This window comes from Colius striatus, chromosome 11, assembly GCF_028858725.1.
Source record: "Colius striatus isolate bColStr4 chromosome 11, bColStr4.1.hap1, whole genome shotgun sequence".
NCBI lineage: Eukaryota > Metazoa > Chordata > Aves > Coliiformes > Coliidae > Colius > Colius striatus.
Genome location: NC_084769.1, coordinates 27,335,708 through 27,350,401, shown reverse-complemented (window position 1 = coordinate 27,350,401; position 14,694 = coordinate 27,335,708). Strand labels below are relative to the sequence as shown.

The 14,694-nt window shown below is 37.2% G+C and overlaps 1 protein-coding gene across 1 annotated transcript in view; it reads left to right on the top strand.

Moving 5' to 3' along the window:
* The window catches only part of PDE1A (phosphodiesterase 1A), a 58,207-nt gene that overhangs the window by 29,088 nt on the left and 14,425 nt on the right, over positions 1 to 14,694 (top strand). The window contains exons 8-12 of the mRNA XM_062004542.1: positions 230 to 331; positions 451 to 571; positions 3,263 to 3,344; positions 4,948 to 5,068; positions 8,189 to 8,373. Of these exons, the coding sequence (XP_061860526.1) occupies positions 230 to 331; positions 451 to 571; positions 3,263 to 3,344; positions 4,948 to 5,068; positions 8,189 to 8,373 (611 nt within the window). The remainder of the gene's footprint in view (positions 1 to 229; positions 332 to 450; positions 572 to 3,262; positions 3,345 to 4,947; positions 5,069 to 8,188; positions 8,374 to 14,694) is intronic.

Here is a 14,694-nt window from a genome sequence, read left to right as displayed (position 1 = left end):
GGCTCTGAAATAATGATTGTAGAGGGCATTTTCTGAAGTACATTGCCTTCACAGGATCCCTTTAGGATACGGTGTTCAAATTGTTAATTTATGTAAATGCTTTTTAAAATGTAATAAAACCTGTTATGTTGTTTAGAAAGTTATAAATTAACAGGAACTGGTCAAACAAATGTACCATACATGGAATAAATTAATTATAATTAACCATTTTTCTTTCAATTGTTCTTAGGGAGTTGCGTAGCTTGGTCATTGAGATGGTCTTGTCTACAGATATGTCGGGTCATTTTCAACAAATTAAAACTATGCGACATACTCTACAGCAGACAGAGGGGTAGGTTATTTTCCATTCCTTTCATTATCTATAGTCTTTCAATGAACTCATGTACAAGAAAAGAATTTCAACAGTTACTTTTGTTTTGAGATAATTGGAGCATGTCCTTGAATTGACAGGGTAGACAAAGCCAAAGCCATGTCTTTGATTCTACATGCAGCAGACATAAGCCATCCAGCAAAATCCTGGGAACTGCACTACCGGTGGACCATGGCCCTGATGGAAGAATTTTTTCGACAGGTGCCATTTTAAAATCTTTTCATAAATCTAATTTGAAAAGCAACGGTTACACAATGAAATCTTTCTGTAAGTCTACCAGCAAGGATGCTGTTAGTTGTGATTGACAAGCATAGTCAGTAGTATATATTCTTTACACTTCATACATGCCACTGACATTAATTCAACTTTTGTGTGCATGAATAAGATGAAATTATTGTAGCTCTGTATCTATTTCAACTGATACCAGAACTCTGAGTGTTGTAGGTTTTTTTTTCTTTCAATTATAATATAACTTGTCAAGCAGTTTTCATGCTGTAGACAGAGATTTATATATACTTTGAGTTAAAGAAAAGCACCAACAGGGTAGGATGAGGGATTTGAAAATAGGAAGAATTAATGTTCAGCAAAGAAGACAAAAAATTGTCTCCATTTCACACTTCAGAAAGTCATCTTATTTCTTTTCTCTGTCAGTACTTGCCATCCATATGCCACATACAGCTGAAAGTTTTGCTTTCATAACAGCCTAATCCAAAGCCAGAGGTTATATAGTATCATCCCACTAATGCTGTTGCCGTATATCCAAAATTAAGCAAAAATGAAGAAATAGCTTTGTTAAAAGTCTTTTCTGTAAGATACTGGATTTGAAGAGAAAGCCTAGTAGGTGTTGGTGTTACTGCTGCCACTTTTTTACTTACCCTGGCAGCTGAAAAACAACATTTCTCTAAAGGGGAAATACTCTCCCTGTAATGAATATTTGTGACCATGCACATTTTTAACTTAAGAGTTATTGAAATAAAATTGATAACCAAAATCCAGATTAGGTATTACACAGTTCCTACAGTTATATACAAGTTTTAAAAATAGTTAATACAGATAGCAAAAGACTGTATGTCTTTCTCAGCTTGATTGTCATTGTTTTGCTCTATACTGGCATTTTCAAATCAGATGGGTCAGACTGGGAAAAGGGGTCAGAGAGTAAAAAAGTTAGTATGTTAAACCATGAGGCTGCTGAGCCCATCCTAGCTAGAAGATTCTTGATCAGTTCCCAGAGGTTCTCTATATGGATTTTTAGTAGGGAACGTAAGGACATCCTTGATTATAGCCTTTGCCCTGTGGAGACAGGTTGGAAAGCTGGTGCTTTAATTTAAACATAGACTGAGTTTTATGCAAATACTGAATAGAGTCATGAGTTTGTGTCTGCTTCTGTAAATGGAAATAATGAAGATATTAAAATTGAGAGGAAAAAAAGAGGAGCAGATTACGCCATATATATATATATATTTCTTAGAAAGTCAGAAATGACCAACTGTAAAAATGTTTTAGACACAGAGAGACAGACCAGACAGAGCCCATGAGACAGTGAAGCAATGTGTCAGGTCAAGTGCGAAAAAAAATAAAAAGCACAAAAAGGGAATTTATCTAGTGAGTTCAGCACCTTGATAAAGAATTTTTTTTACTATTTTGATCTTTATCTTGATTTTAAATCTCATTAACTTCTAATGATCAGTTTACATATCAGTACTGTGTCCACTATTACAATTTACAATACACTTTGATATTCGACATTTAAGTATTAATTATATATTAATTGCAAAGTAATTAATAATTGGGGTAAAGAGCTACTTGAAAACATGAAAAATTAAAACTAATTCTTTGCTAGTGTGGAATTTTCTCTTTAATCCTTGGGTAAGGGAAATTTACTAAATTAATATTGTTTTAGAAATACTGTATTCAGTGATGGCTGAAATTATTAGAACTACCCCAGTTTATCTTATATCACAGTCTTTGTCCTGCATTTACATGGAGATGTCGCAAGCACTGCTTCTGGTCATAAGTCTCGATATGTTGTTTTATACTCTAAAATCAAATAATGAACTCTGGGTTGTAAAATTTAAGGACCATAGTGATAAACCTCTTTATGTCCACATGAAGTACAAACTGCTATGTCTGTTCCTATGACTGAAGTGGCTTTATTGTTACTACAGTTCTAAATTTTCCTAAATCTAGTTCAATGATACATGATAAAAAGACTAAGAAAGGTTGATGCTGTCCTGGTTATCCATCAGTTTCTGATGAGATCTTTGGAAAAAATGTAGTGTTCATGTACTGCTCCCCACTGAATGATCATGAAACTGCAGTCTCCATGATTAAAGTAATAGGTAGTGCAATTTTACTGGAAAGACTAAGTTTTCCTATATCTGTAATGTCAGTGCTTCTAGCAGCCAGGTTTGCTCACCTACACAAATTATAGCCTCTTTTGAAAGATGTCTTTTCAGGGGTTTTTGCACCTCTAGACTTTCTTTTTGAGCTTTTTCAAGTCACTTGGGTCTACCGTACTGAAAATGGAGATAAGAGCACTTGTCTGTCAAGACTATTATCACCAAAAAACACCTCTTTTAATGTATTAGATGCTGAAATATTTTCAGAACTAGGTTGTACAAATCATCTTTCTAACGAAATTGAGCTTGTGCTTTCTTACGGCTCCAGCAACAAAAAGACATATCTGCAATGAGAATGAATCAGATCATGATCAGTGGATCAGATCATGCCCTTGACCTATGTAAATCCACTGAAGAAATTTTACATGTTGGGTAAAACATCCTCTGGCAACAAAGTAATCTGTTGAATAAATTCTAAGAATGTTCATATTCCTTCATCTCTCTGACTCTTTATCAAATATATGCTTATAATATTAAACGGTTTTATTTGCAGGGAGACAAAGAGGCTGCTTTAGGTCTTCAATTTTCCCCACTCTGTGACCGAAAGTCTACTTTGGTGGCTCAGTCACAAATAGGTAATGACAAGTTGTATATTTTTTTTCTTGTATGTGTAGGAACATGTAGTGTCATGTGGACACTTCTTATACTCATTTTGAATTTTAAATGTTTCAAATGTCATTATATAGAAAGCATTTCTTTGCACCTATCAGTTCACCAAACTCATCTGCTCTTGCAGCAGAAATTGTCATGTCTCAGGGAATATGAAGTGATTACAGCATATGTGATGCCAAGGGCGGATGGGAGAGGCATTAATCAAAGTACTGGACAGGAACCCAACTTCTACTGTACATGTTTTACAGCTAGTTTAGTAGATAATTTTCTCAGAGAGATTGACACTTGTTTGAGAACTCACAGATCTGTCTCTGCTACAATCTGAAAGCCTGATACCATTTTATAAATGCACCTCAGTTTAAAGCTAACTCATATATCGTCTCTCTGGACTGCAGTGAAGACTGGCAGTATGGCAAGGTCAAACTACACAAAGTCCAGTGTCCTTGTCTCGACAAGAAACACTGGATTCTGTTCCTACCAGTCCTATTTGCATTGTTGTCAACAGTACACAAACTTCAGCTATCCATTTTCACAGGCGCTCTCTCTCCCAGTTTCCATCAGCAATAATAAGGAATAAAAAATTGGTAAAGAAGATTGGTAGTAGTTACAAAGACATACCTTAGAAGCATCCTGAGTAAAGCAGTATGTCCTTCCAATAGCTGTACCTTTTATGTGAGTGATTACAGTACACAATACCAAAGGAGAGACTGTGGTAGATGACAGTGTCTTATCATTTAATTGAAGCATGTCATCCTGTCTGAACTTGTCACTCGAGATGTTCTTTATTACATGTCATTGGGACTTGAAAGGCAACATACTTGAGCATCATACCTACTGCAGGAGGGAAGCTGAGTCCTAAGCTGAAGCACTATTGCTCACATTTGTGCTGTGTTGCATGGTTAGAGTATGAAGACATTTGGAAATCCATTGCTAGCTCATGTTTTGGCTTCTTTTTTTTCCCTTTTTTCTGTTAAGTGCTCAGAAGAGAATAATACTTTGTTCTCTCACTGTGTCATTCCATACCTTGATGAGCACTTTAAAATGTAAAAGGCATTGTTCAGAACTGACATCTCAGAACCGTGGGATGAATGCTGTCTCCTAAGGATATTACTTGTTCTCTTCACTGATTTGACAGAAAACTCCTACACACTGTGAAATAACACTTTACCTCCACAGAATAATAAACAGCAGTTTGAAATATTAACTCCTTGGCAAGAAGCTTCAACTGGTAAAAGACACATTGAGACTTCTAGCCCCTTGGTTTAGTGGTAGATTCCCTTCTGTTTGATAAGTAATATTAATTTCAAATGGTAGATGTGCTCTTCAGTGCATACAATTTCCAAGAAAAAGGAATGAAAAGCTATAATTATTAATGTCTTGTTGTATCTATAGAGCTTCAGGTGTTTTTGTTTTTATATGTGCTTTTTTCTTCAAGATTATAATAGTGGTATTTAGTGTATAGAATTAAGACAACAGTCAGAAAATCAGCCTAATATCAAGTATTTATTTTTAGATTTGAGAGCTGTGGAACTATAAAGTCTTATTTTTTCTCTTTTTCTTCTTTAGGTTTCATTGATTTCATAGTAGAACCAACATTTTCTCTTTTAACGGACTCAATGGAGAAAATCGTTATGCCTCTTATAGAGGAAGCATCAAAATCTGAAAGTCCTGCATCTGGGACACCCAGGTAGGAATCCACTGCTTGGTTATTAAGCTAGCACAAATTAACAAGCAATACTTTAAGAATTACCTCAATTATTTTGAAAGTGGGGAAAATAACATCAATAGCGGTATAGTATTGCCATCATGTGGTGCTATGTTGTATTTGCAATATGCTAATACATCATTTGTAGAAAATCGTGCTTATAAAAAACAATGATGAGCAGAATACACATATATAAAATATAAAGTCGATTTTTTACAATATATTTTTCCTTTGATGATAATCTTTGTAATAGATTATTGAAGTTCCTATTTCTTCTATCTTGAATCATTTTCAGTATAATTTTAATAGTACCAAAAGCCACTCTTTCTGAGACAATTGAAGTGGAGGTAGTGAAGGTGGTTTCTGACTATTTTCTGGGGTTTTTACTATACTGTAGATCACTTTCCTTCTTTGTCTTTCCATATTAGTATTATTTGATAGATACACATGAGACCAAATAGATTGCACTTGTATTCCACTTGAGAGATCTAAATACAGTATAATTGAGATGAAGGAGTGGGGAGCAGGTGTAGTACTTGATTGTTCTTGATTTTTGCATCATGATAGAAGTTGTCTAGAAAAATGTTGTGGTTTGGCCCAGCTAGCAAAGAACCACCATGACAATCTCTCATTCGGTGTCCCCATTCACCCCCACCTTTGTTAGGATGGTTGAGGCCCCAGTGAAATGAGAGGATAAAGATAACCAAGGTTGTGGATTAAGACAAGGGCAGGGAGGACTTGCTGCCAATTATGATTCTGGGTAAAACATACTCCAGGGCTTGACTTAGAGAGGAAAGTGGGAAAGTAAAAAAAAAGCAAAAAAAGCAAAAAGGGAGTAGGATGATGAGAAAATTACAGCCAGCACTTTAAGATCTCCCTCCCTCATCCCTTCTTTCTTCCCGGGCCCAGCTCACTGCTCCTGATATCTCTACCTCCTCCCCCGTCAACGGCTTAGGATGACAGGGAATGGGGGATGTGGTCAGTCTCTCATAGATGGTCTCTGCCACTTCTCTCTTCTCAAATGAGGATGACTCCTGGCATTCTACCTCTGCTCCTATACAGGGACCCTCCCATGGGACACAGTCCTTAACGAACTTCTCTGGTGTGGGTTCTTCCCAGCAGCTGCGGCTTCTGCCGGTACAGGGTCCCTCACACAGGACACAGCCTCTTCTGGGCATAATTTTAATGAGCATCTTCGGCGTGGATTCTTCCCCACAGTTAAAGCTTCTGTGAATATAGGGTCCCTCACATGGGACATGGCCTCCTCTGGCCATAGTCACTGCCCCTGGTGCAGGGTCTTTAATGAAATACAAACAAATCTCCGCTTCACCAGTCCTCTCCGTAGAACACAGGTCTGCTCCAGCACACCTCCTCCTCTCTTCCCTCACTGATCTTGTAGTCCGCATGGTCGCTTCTCTCTTCCCACTCCTTGCACCACCACCAGCCAGAAAAGAAGGGACAGAAGAAGGAAGAAATAGAAAGGACTCTCCTCTTCCAGCTTCTTAAAAAGTGATCTTGGAGGCGTCTAATTAGCTCAGCCCCAGCAGTGGGTCTGGCTCAGAGCTGGGGAGAGTTGCGAGCAACTTCTTACAGGAGCCATCTTTAAAGCTCCTTCCCCCTTACCAGAAACCGCTTCATGCCAAACCATGACAAAAACAAAGTAACTATGACAGACTATGTTATCTGTGTGACTACCTACTGAAAACATTGTTCAATAACCAACTTCTGCTTTTACAAATAATGCCCCTATTACCATATATTTTTCATTTTAAGACTGTAATTTTAACATTCACTTACGGTACTCTGCAAGGCAATTTTTTGTTTGCAGTGTAATAGCTAGATTTTAGTAGCAAAATGATGAACTTGATCCTTTTCTGATCATGAGTTTACATGTATTTTGGTTACTAGAAGTAAGTAGATGTTACTAGAAGTTCCTGTTTGTGATGATGCTCTTTGTGTCTTAGGGATTAGTGCTAAATTAAGGCACTGTTGATAACAAATTTGTTTACCTACTCACTTCTTCATAAACTAGTGATTAGCAGCTGCACATGGTTAGCAGCTTCAGGCTCCATTTTCAGTTGATACTCATGACTGAGTGGTATATGAACAAAGGCTTATGATCCAACAAAGCTTCTTGATGTAAAGGGAAGGATAAAGGAATTTTTCCTTAGCATGAAAACAAGAGCTACATGTAAGATACTATAGCATGATACAGAAGTGTCCAAACTGGCCAAATTACACAAACAATGTCAAGCTGAGGTGACTAGAAAATGTTAGAATTATAATCTGTTCTTTACACTCTATCTCATTTAACGTCTCTGGAGCACATGGAAATTACAGTTAATTCTTATACACTTCTCTGATATATTCACTGCAGCTGTATTTTCTGATTAATAGAAAACCATTTGTATGCATATTAGCATCTGTCTTTGGTACCAATGAGATAAACTATGCAGCATATTTGAGTAAAATGATTATGTGTACAAGTCCAGAAATAGTCTGATTTTTTTAATCCTAAGAAAAAAAAGAGAGTTCATTCTTTTTTCTCACCTTTACATATATCTGCATATTCACATACGAATAATCAATTTGACTTCTACTTCACCTTATGTGTAAGGTAGCTGCAGTAGCTCATAACTGGATTTTAAAGCCACTATACTAAATTTTGCTCTGACTAAACCTGAAAGCACATACCTTGAAGAGAATTTGCAGCTGAAGCTAAACTTACTTAGCTGTCATATACTTTTGTGTCTTGCTTTTTTAAAATGTATCAGCAAATAAGTCAGATGTCTTCTTCTGAGACTCACAGATGCCATTCACTGTTCAAAAGCACAGCTCGAAAATGGCTACGTATACATTCTTTCAGGAAACAACTTGTAATGTATTTTCAGCTGTCCCTTTTTTTTCAATACTTCCTTGGGAACAGTTTGGTAGGAATTGGTGCCAGGTTACAGCTTTGTCTTAGTCACTCTTTGGTGAAAACTATTATTTCAAGTTAGTGGTTGCATTTAAGTCCTAAGGAATTTGAATCAAATTAACTGTTTGTGTATTATTAAAATTGCCTGACTGTGTTTGTAATTTAGAGTTGTTTCTCTTCTGTAGCCAAAACAGTTTGGGAGCAGTAAGCAATGCTGAAGCACAAAGGCGGCCATGTTTTAAAAGTACGGGTGACGGAGGGACTCACACAGAAAATTCTCTAGCATCTGTAGACCTAACAAGCTTTAAGGACAACTTGATGAAGATCATTCAAACAAACAAAGAAAGATGGAAAGAATTAGCATTAGAAGGTATGATATACTAAGGTGGAAAGTTTTTATAGATCATTTGGCAAGATGTTGCCTACTTTTATAGTTTTATTTCTTTCAACCTATTAAAATATGTAGCTGTCTTGTATTCATATATTTCATGTCTTTAATGTTTTATGTCCTGTTTTCTCTTTCAGGTGGTATATAGTGGTGTGATCAGGGAATAAGAGGAAATCTTATAGCATGTACAATAAGGCTCTGTGCTGCTCTGCTTATCTTTAGAGGTCTTGTTAAGAAATGTGCATTCTTGCACATTTAATCATAACTGACACTGACATCTGCTTTAAATGCCAAAATCAACAGTTCAAAGTAGCATATGCTGACACATTTCTTAAGAAATTTGAAAGTCGTACTTTACTGTTAGAAATGCTACTTGTTCCCCACTGTATGGAACAAAATTCATTATTGCAGGCTTCTTGGGATTATGCTGTAGGCAATTATTTAAACTACTCAGTGGATCTAAAGATTTGGGCAGTTGCAGCGTATCTTAGATTCAAATGAGGCAAAAAGTGACTCTTCATTTACCAGTTGATAGTTAATAAACCAAATCTGCACCAAGCATCTTAGTTCATAATCCAAATCTGAGAATTGTCTGGAGTTACAGTTTTCTGAGTGATAACTGTTGAACACAATTTACAACCTTGATTCAAGTTAAGTTAATGCTGTTTGGAAATATTTGGTGCACAACCTGTCTTTTTTCTGAGTAAGCACCTGGAAAATTTCAGTATAATATTTCACTAGTGGAACTTGGTGATACTGACCACAGGGAATAGTGTCCTGGAGCCCAGTCTAAGCCTTGTCTTTCATCCCATCATCTAAAGCAGCATCTTTTTTCTCTAAGGGATGTCAGACAAGAAAGAAAAACACTGCTGAACAGTGTTTTAGCACTGCTAAATTCTAATCTAGTGCTAAATTGTGAATTAATATTCTCATTAGGAGAATATTAAGTAAGAACAAGCTTCTATGAGGAAAGGCTGTGGGAACTGGGGCTGTTTAGTCTAGAGAACAGGAGACTGTTGAGAGGTTTTAATTAATATTTACAACAGGAGGTTGGGACATCCCTTTTTTCTATTGTATCTAGCAACAGGACAAGGGGTAATGAGATGAAGCTGGAACACAAAAGGTTCCATGTAAACATAAGAAAAAACTATTTCACTGTGAGGGTGACAGAGCACTGGAGCAGGCTGCCCAGGGAGGATGTGGAGTCTCCTTCCTTGGAGGTCTTCAGGACCCACCTGGACACGTCACTATGTGACCTGATCTAGGTGGACCTGCTTTGGCAGGGGCCTTGAACTAGATGGTCCCTTCCAACCCCTACCATTCTGTGATTCTATAATTCTATACATCCATGACTTGAGATTTAAGTAGAAGGGGCAGCTGAGGAGTTGGTTTAACTAATATTGACTCTTCTTCATGAGCAGTTTCATGTGATCAATTGCTTCTTTTGGAATTGTCCAGCTAGTAGCAACTGGTCTAAAGGACAGAGCTGCTAGTTTGTGATGATCACTAGTAATAGCAGACTATCAAGGTGCCCAACACTACTTAGCTACAACCTGCAGAATGCAGCCCTGGGCTCTCTACACGCAAAGTCCTTTAATATGAAAGAATGGAGAACTTGCTATCTGGAAGTTTGTCATTTCCAGTTACATGTAACACATCAGTTAGATTTTGGTATATCGCTTTTTGGTATAATGTTTTGAAGGTGCACAGTCCTATCAAAGAGATAATCTCCCCTTCATTTCCAGTGCTTTGTAGACCTCTCTGTAAATTATGAATACATTTTGCCCAGTTTCACCAGACTGTTGACAGCCATTAAAACCACAAAGCTTCTCATAGCATGAGGTTTAAGGATTCTTCTGAGTAAATGGTTGTTTCTTGATACAGTCAATATTAATGTGAGGCTGAGCAAGATCCAGGAAACTCTGGGTATGATTTCTACTGTGAGAAATTGAGCCATTAATGTTCAAAACACCAACTTTGTTGGGATTGTTTTTGTCCATGTTCTAGGACACCCTTCTTTTTGTCCATCAACTTGTCTGATGAAGTATGTCTAAGTATTTCCTGAACAGAGTTATGAAATTACAGTAGAATGTACTTTAGGAAAATTGATGGGAAATAGCTGGTGTTGAGACCGGAGCTCTGTGAACCTCTTTGTGATTGTGCTTAAATCTGTTTTGGAAAACCTATGTGAGAGCAAGGAAGAGATTTATAGAAAACTGTGCACATAAAGAGTCTACTTGCAGCAACATCTGCAGTTGGCTAGAAAATGGCATGAAGACCTTCAGGATGCCCGATTACAATCTAGTGGAACCTTGCGAATAATGTAAATATTTCTAAGTGCAGATTTATATTTTCTTAGTAAATAGTAAATTTTTTAGTAAAAGCTGTGGGGAGTTATATAGGTTTTGTGAAAGCCGATACTTTCCATTTGTTTGGATTGGAGTGTGTGGACATTTATTCCGTATGTGGGCATTATGGCCTGCTAGAAAAGAGGTTTTCATTAAGTGAATATAGCTCTCTATGGAGCACTGAGGTAGCACATAAGTTCCTTATCAACATAAAGAGAGAAGGAATCTTCCACAAATAGTCCAAATCAGCAGTATATCTGCTCTGGAGCTGCACTCTGCAAAGGCTGAAAATCCTTAACCAGGCTGTGCAAAATTAATATCTAGGAAAGAATGAAAAATATAAAATACATTACCTTTCCACTTGAAATTCCTTTAAGATTGCACTCAAGTTTGACTAAGCTTCTAAGTGAATAACCTGAGACCTTGAAACTCAGACATTTTGTTCCATTCTGTCTGGATCTCACGTTATGTTCTCTGACTCTATTGCTTGATGAAAAGTCTTCAAGTTGCTCTGGACATATATTTGAAGTTGTGTTTTATTCGTATGTCAGGAAGAGTATGAAGAGAGGGGTGAAATATCAGGGCTAAATCACTGCCAAGTGAAAGGATCATTGTTATTGCTATTGTTTTTCCTAGATAGAATATTTATGACAAGCTGCAGAGAGTTGAAAGTGCTGAGATAATGCGTGTGAGGACAGTGTGCCATGGCTGTTAGAGTAGATCTCCAAACAGTACTTGTGCTGTTAAAAGAACCATCTGCCAGGAGGCTCTGCAAACACTAGACAATGTTCCCAGGCTCAGAAGGAGTTGCCTCTAAAAAATGTAGTAATATAGATGGATAAATAATATAGAGAAGAAACAAGAAACAATTCAGATAATTTCCTGAGGATGACTTGAATTTGTTCCAGCTACTCATCTTTTCAGGATAAGGCTACTCATGTAGCACTGGCTGGGAGGCAGTTCAGCTGGAGTGAGGGCTCTCTCAACAAAGGCTGAAGAGGATGATATGATGCTGTGTCCAGGACACACTGACAGTGTTGTTGACAGGGTAGCTTTCCTGGAGGTACTGGTGCTACTGTTCCCTGAAAAGATAGCTGCTGTTGAGACTTGATTCAGAGCAAGCAGCTTTGCAAGGAACAGTATGCTTTATTTTGGAAAGGTGTGTGTTAGTAAGGAACATACTATTTGAGAGCTTCTTTAATCAGAAGGCTCACTACATAAGATTGTTCCATTTTGCTAAAGAGGTTATATCTTGTATAATTGATGCAGAGGAGCTCAGTGCTCTATAGCCTAAGGGTCCTCAACCTTTCACCACTGAAGAATTAGAGGACTATTTCTCAAGACTTTCAGGGAATGCTGATAACAAGGAATTACCATAATGATCAAACATGTGGGATTCTAATTTGAAAGCCTTGATGTTTAATTAATACTCCAGATCCCTAATCACTCCATAATCTGTCTTTGTTCAACTCAACACAGTGATAAAGAGATGAATCCACCCTATGCTTTTTTCAAAACATTGATAGCAGCCTTGATGACTGCTGCTGTTTTGAGGTAGTTGTAGCAAATAGACAGTAAATATGCTCAGATGAGTCTGAGAGGTCCTTTCATTAGACAAAATGTTTTCTAAGTGGGTTTTAAGATCTGTAAATTATTGACCTACTGACAAAGCTGTAAGAAACACATAACTTGTTAGGAATTATGTAAATATCACCTAAGATCTTTCACGATACAGTTCTTAGAACACAGAGAAATACTAACACAATAATTTAATGTTTTAAAATTACAATTTTTATTCCTTTTCTCTACAGTATTTATTCCTTCATGCTTATTTTGTTCTATAAAAATGTTCTAAGATTTACAAATCAAGTTGGTCAGTGATTGGCAAGCTCAAGTACTTTTAACAGAGTAGAAGCGTAATCGTATTTTCTATTTATTCAGTAGATGTCACTGTAAATAAAGCTACAGGGATAAATAAATATCATTATTCATTTTACAGATGAGCAAAAAGAGACACAGACAGCTTAGGATAGTCAGGTCATATAATAACACAAGGGAATGCAGCATACAGACCAAGATTTAGCTGCCAACTGAATGGGCCCATCACTAAAGCCTGTTAACATTGTTCATCTTCAGGATTATACAAGATTAGTGTTACTTCTTCTTCCCATTTTATGCTTATGTAATTCTTCTAAGACTTAACTGTTACAGGACCTGAGCAGAGGCTGCATTATTTGTAAGGAAAGTGATCAGTGACAAACCTTGTTCTCAGCACTTTCTGTCAGCAAGCTGTGCTACACAGCTCAAAGATCCATGTCTGGGATGACTGACCGCATCAGGATGGGATGAAAAATATGTGAGGCTGAATGAGGCTCTTGTACTTGTTGTGCTTAATTTTGATAGTAAAAATATGAAAAAATGACATCTATTGCATATTTGGAGAAGCTTTTTTTTTCCTTTCTTTTTTTCCTGTTTTTTTTGTTTTTTTGGGTTTTTTTTCTGTGGGCAGCAACTTCCAGTAAGGAATGTCTCTTCTGAAAGCCCTCTTCATGGCACCTGCAGGTCCCCCTCGGGTACTTGCAGTCCTGCATATTTCCAGTCATAATAACCAGAGGCTTTGATTCCATTTTTTCAGAAAGATTTTGTTTGCAGGCTCACTAATAAGAAGAGAGTAACAGCTGCTGAAATGCAAAAATATGAGAGTGATGATCTGATAGCACGTTAATGTGATTTAGTAGCCACTAAGAAGGGTGGGCAGTGGGAGGATGTCTGTGATAGCTGCAGAAACTGACTGATGGTTTGGCACATGATATCTATCCTAATGGACTGTTTAAATCTATTGGAGAAAAATAAAGTCAGAGGGCTAAAGGAGTCTCATCTGGGACCAGTGACAGTGATTTTAATTGCAGCACAAAAACATTTAGGTCATAGTTTTTCAAATAGTCTGGAAAACTGTTAAGAACAGTGGGAAAAGGAGACTTTTTCACCATGATTGGAGGAAGTACAGTGACTGAGTTGAGCTAAGACTAGCAAGAAACATTTTGTATTGGTGGTACCTGGTAAATCACAGTTACTTGAAACTGAACCTGATAATGGAGCCTGTTACATATTCCTCCTCCTAGAGTATACACCGGAGAGCTGGCTCACCTCTACATGTGACAAACTACATGACTTAATACACCTTTTTCCTCTAGTAGGCTGGGGGCAGCATGTCCTGTCGCTTGCCCTGTACTGAATGTCCCACCATTCAAGCCCCTGTGCTTACAGCTAAACAGCAAAAGAGAAATAGAAGGTAGAGGTAGCTACCCTAGGAAACCATGAATTCACAAATTGTTTTCAACCAATTCTTCCAGTAAAATGTTTTAATAGCTAATTGAGTCTTTGCTACATTTTCTATATGACATAGTGCGTGCCGTGACATCAAGTGCCACTGGACTATGTGGAAGAAATCGGTGTCTAACTCTGTGAGTCACTGCAATATATTTTTGGGTTGGAAAATGGCAGGTTGGTTGGGAAAAAACATAGTTGTTTGGGAACTCTTGGAAGTGTCTTTAAACTTATGTGGCAGTCTCAGAGGCATCAGGATCATTTGTCTCATTTTCTGCCAAGTTTTGGTGCTTATTAGTGGTCTCTTTGTCTTCCTCTTCTTTTTAAAATGGCTGATGTCAGAACATGTATTTTAGAGAGGTGCAGTTCCTTCCCATTTTGTACCTGTTTTTTTTCTTTTGTCACTGCTTTCTGGAATTTTGTTTTCCAGTAAAAAAGAAGGCAGACAAGCCTAAAAACCAAAGTTTATCGTAATATACACAGAATGGTCCATAACATCCAACAGCACTCTTCAATACAGATTCCTCAAATAATTAAATTCTTACTAAAGATGTACAGCTCTCCTCTTCAGCTTAGTAGTTTTCTAATTCTTAATATGTCAATGTAATTATGTCTTCTGTAAGTGTAA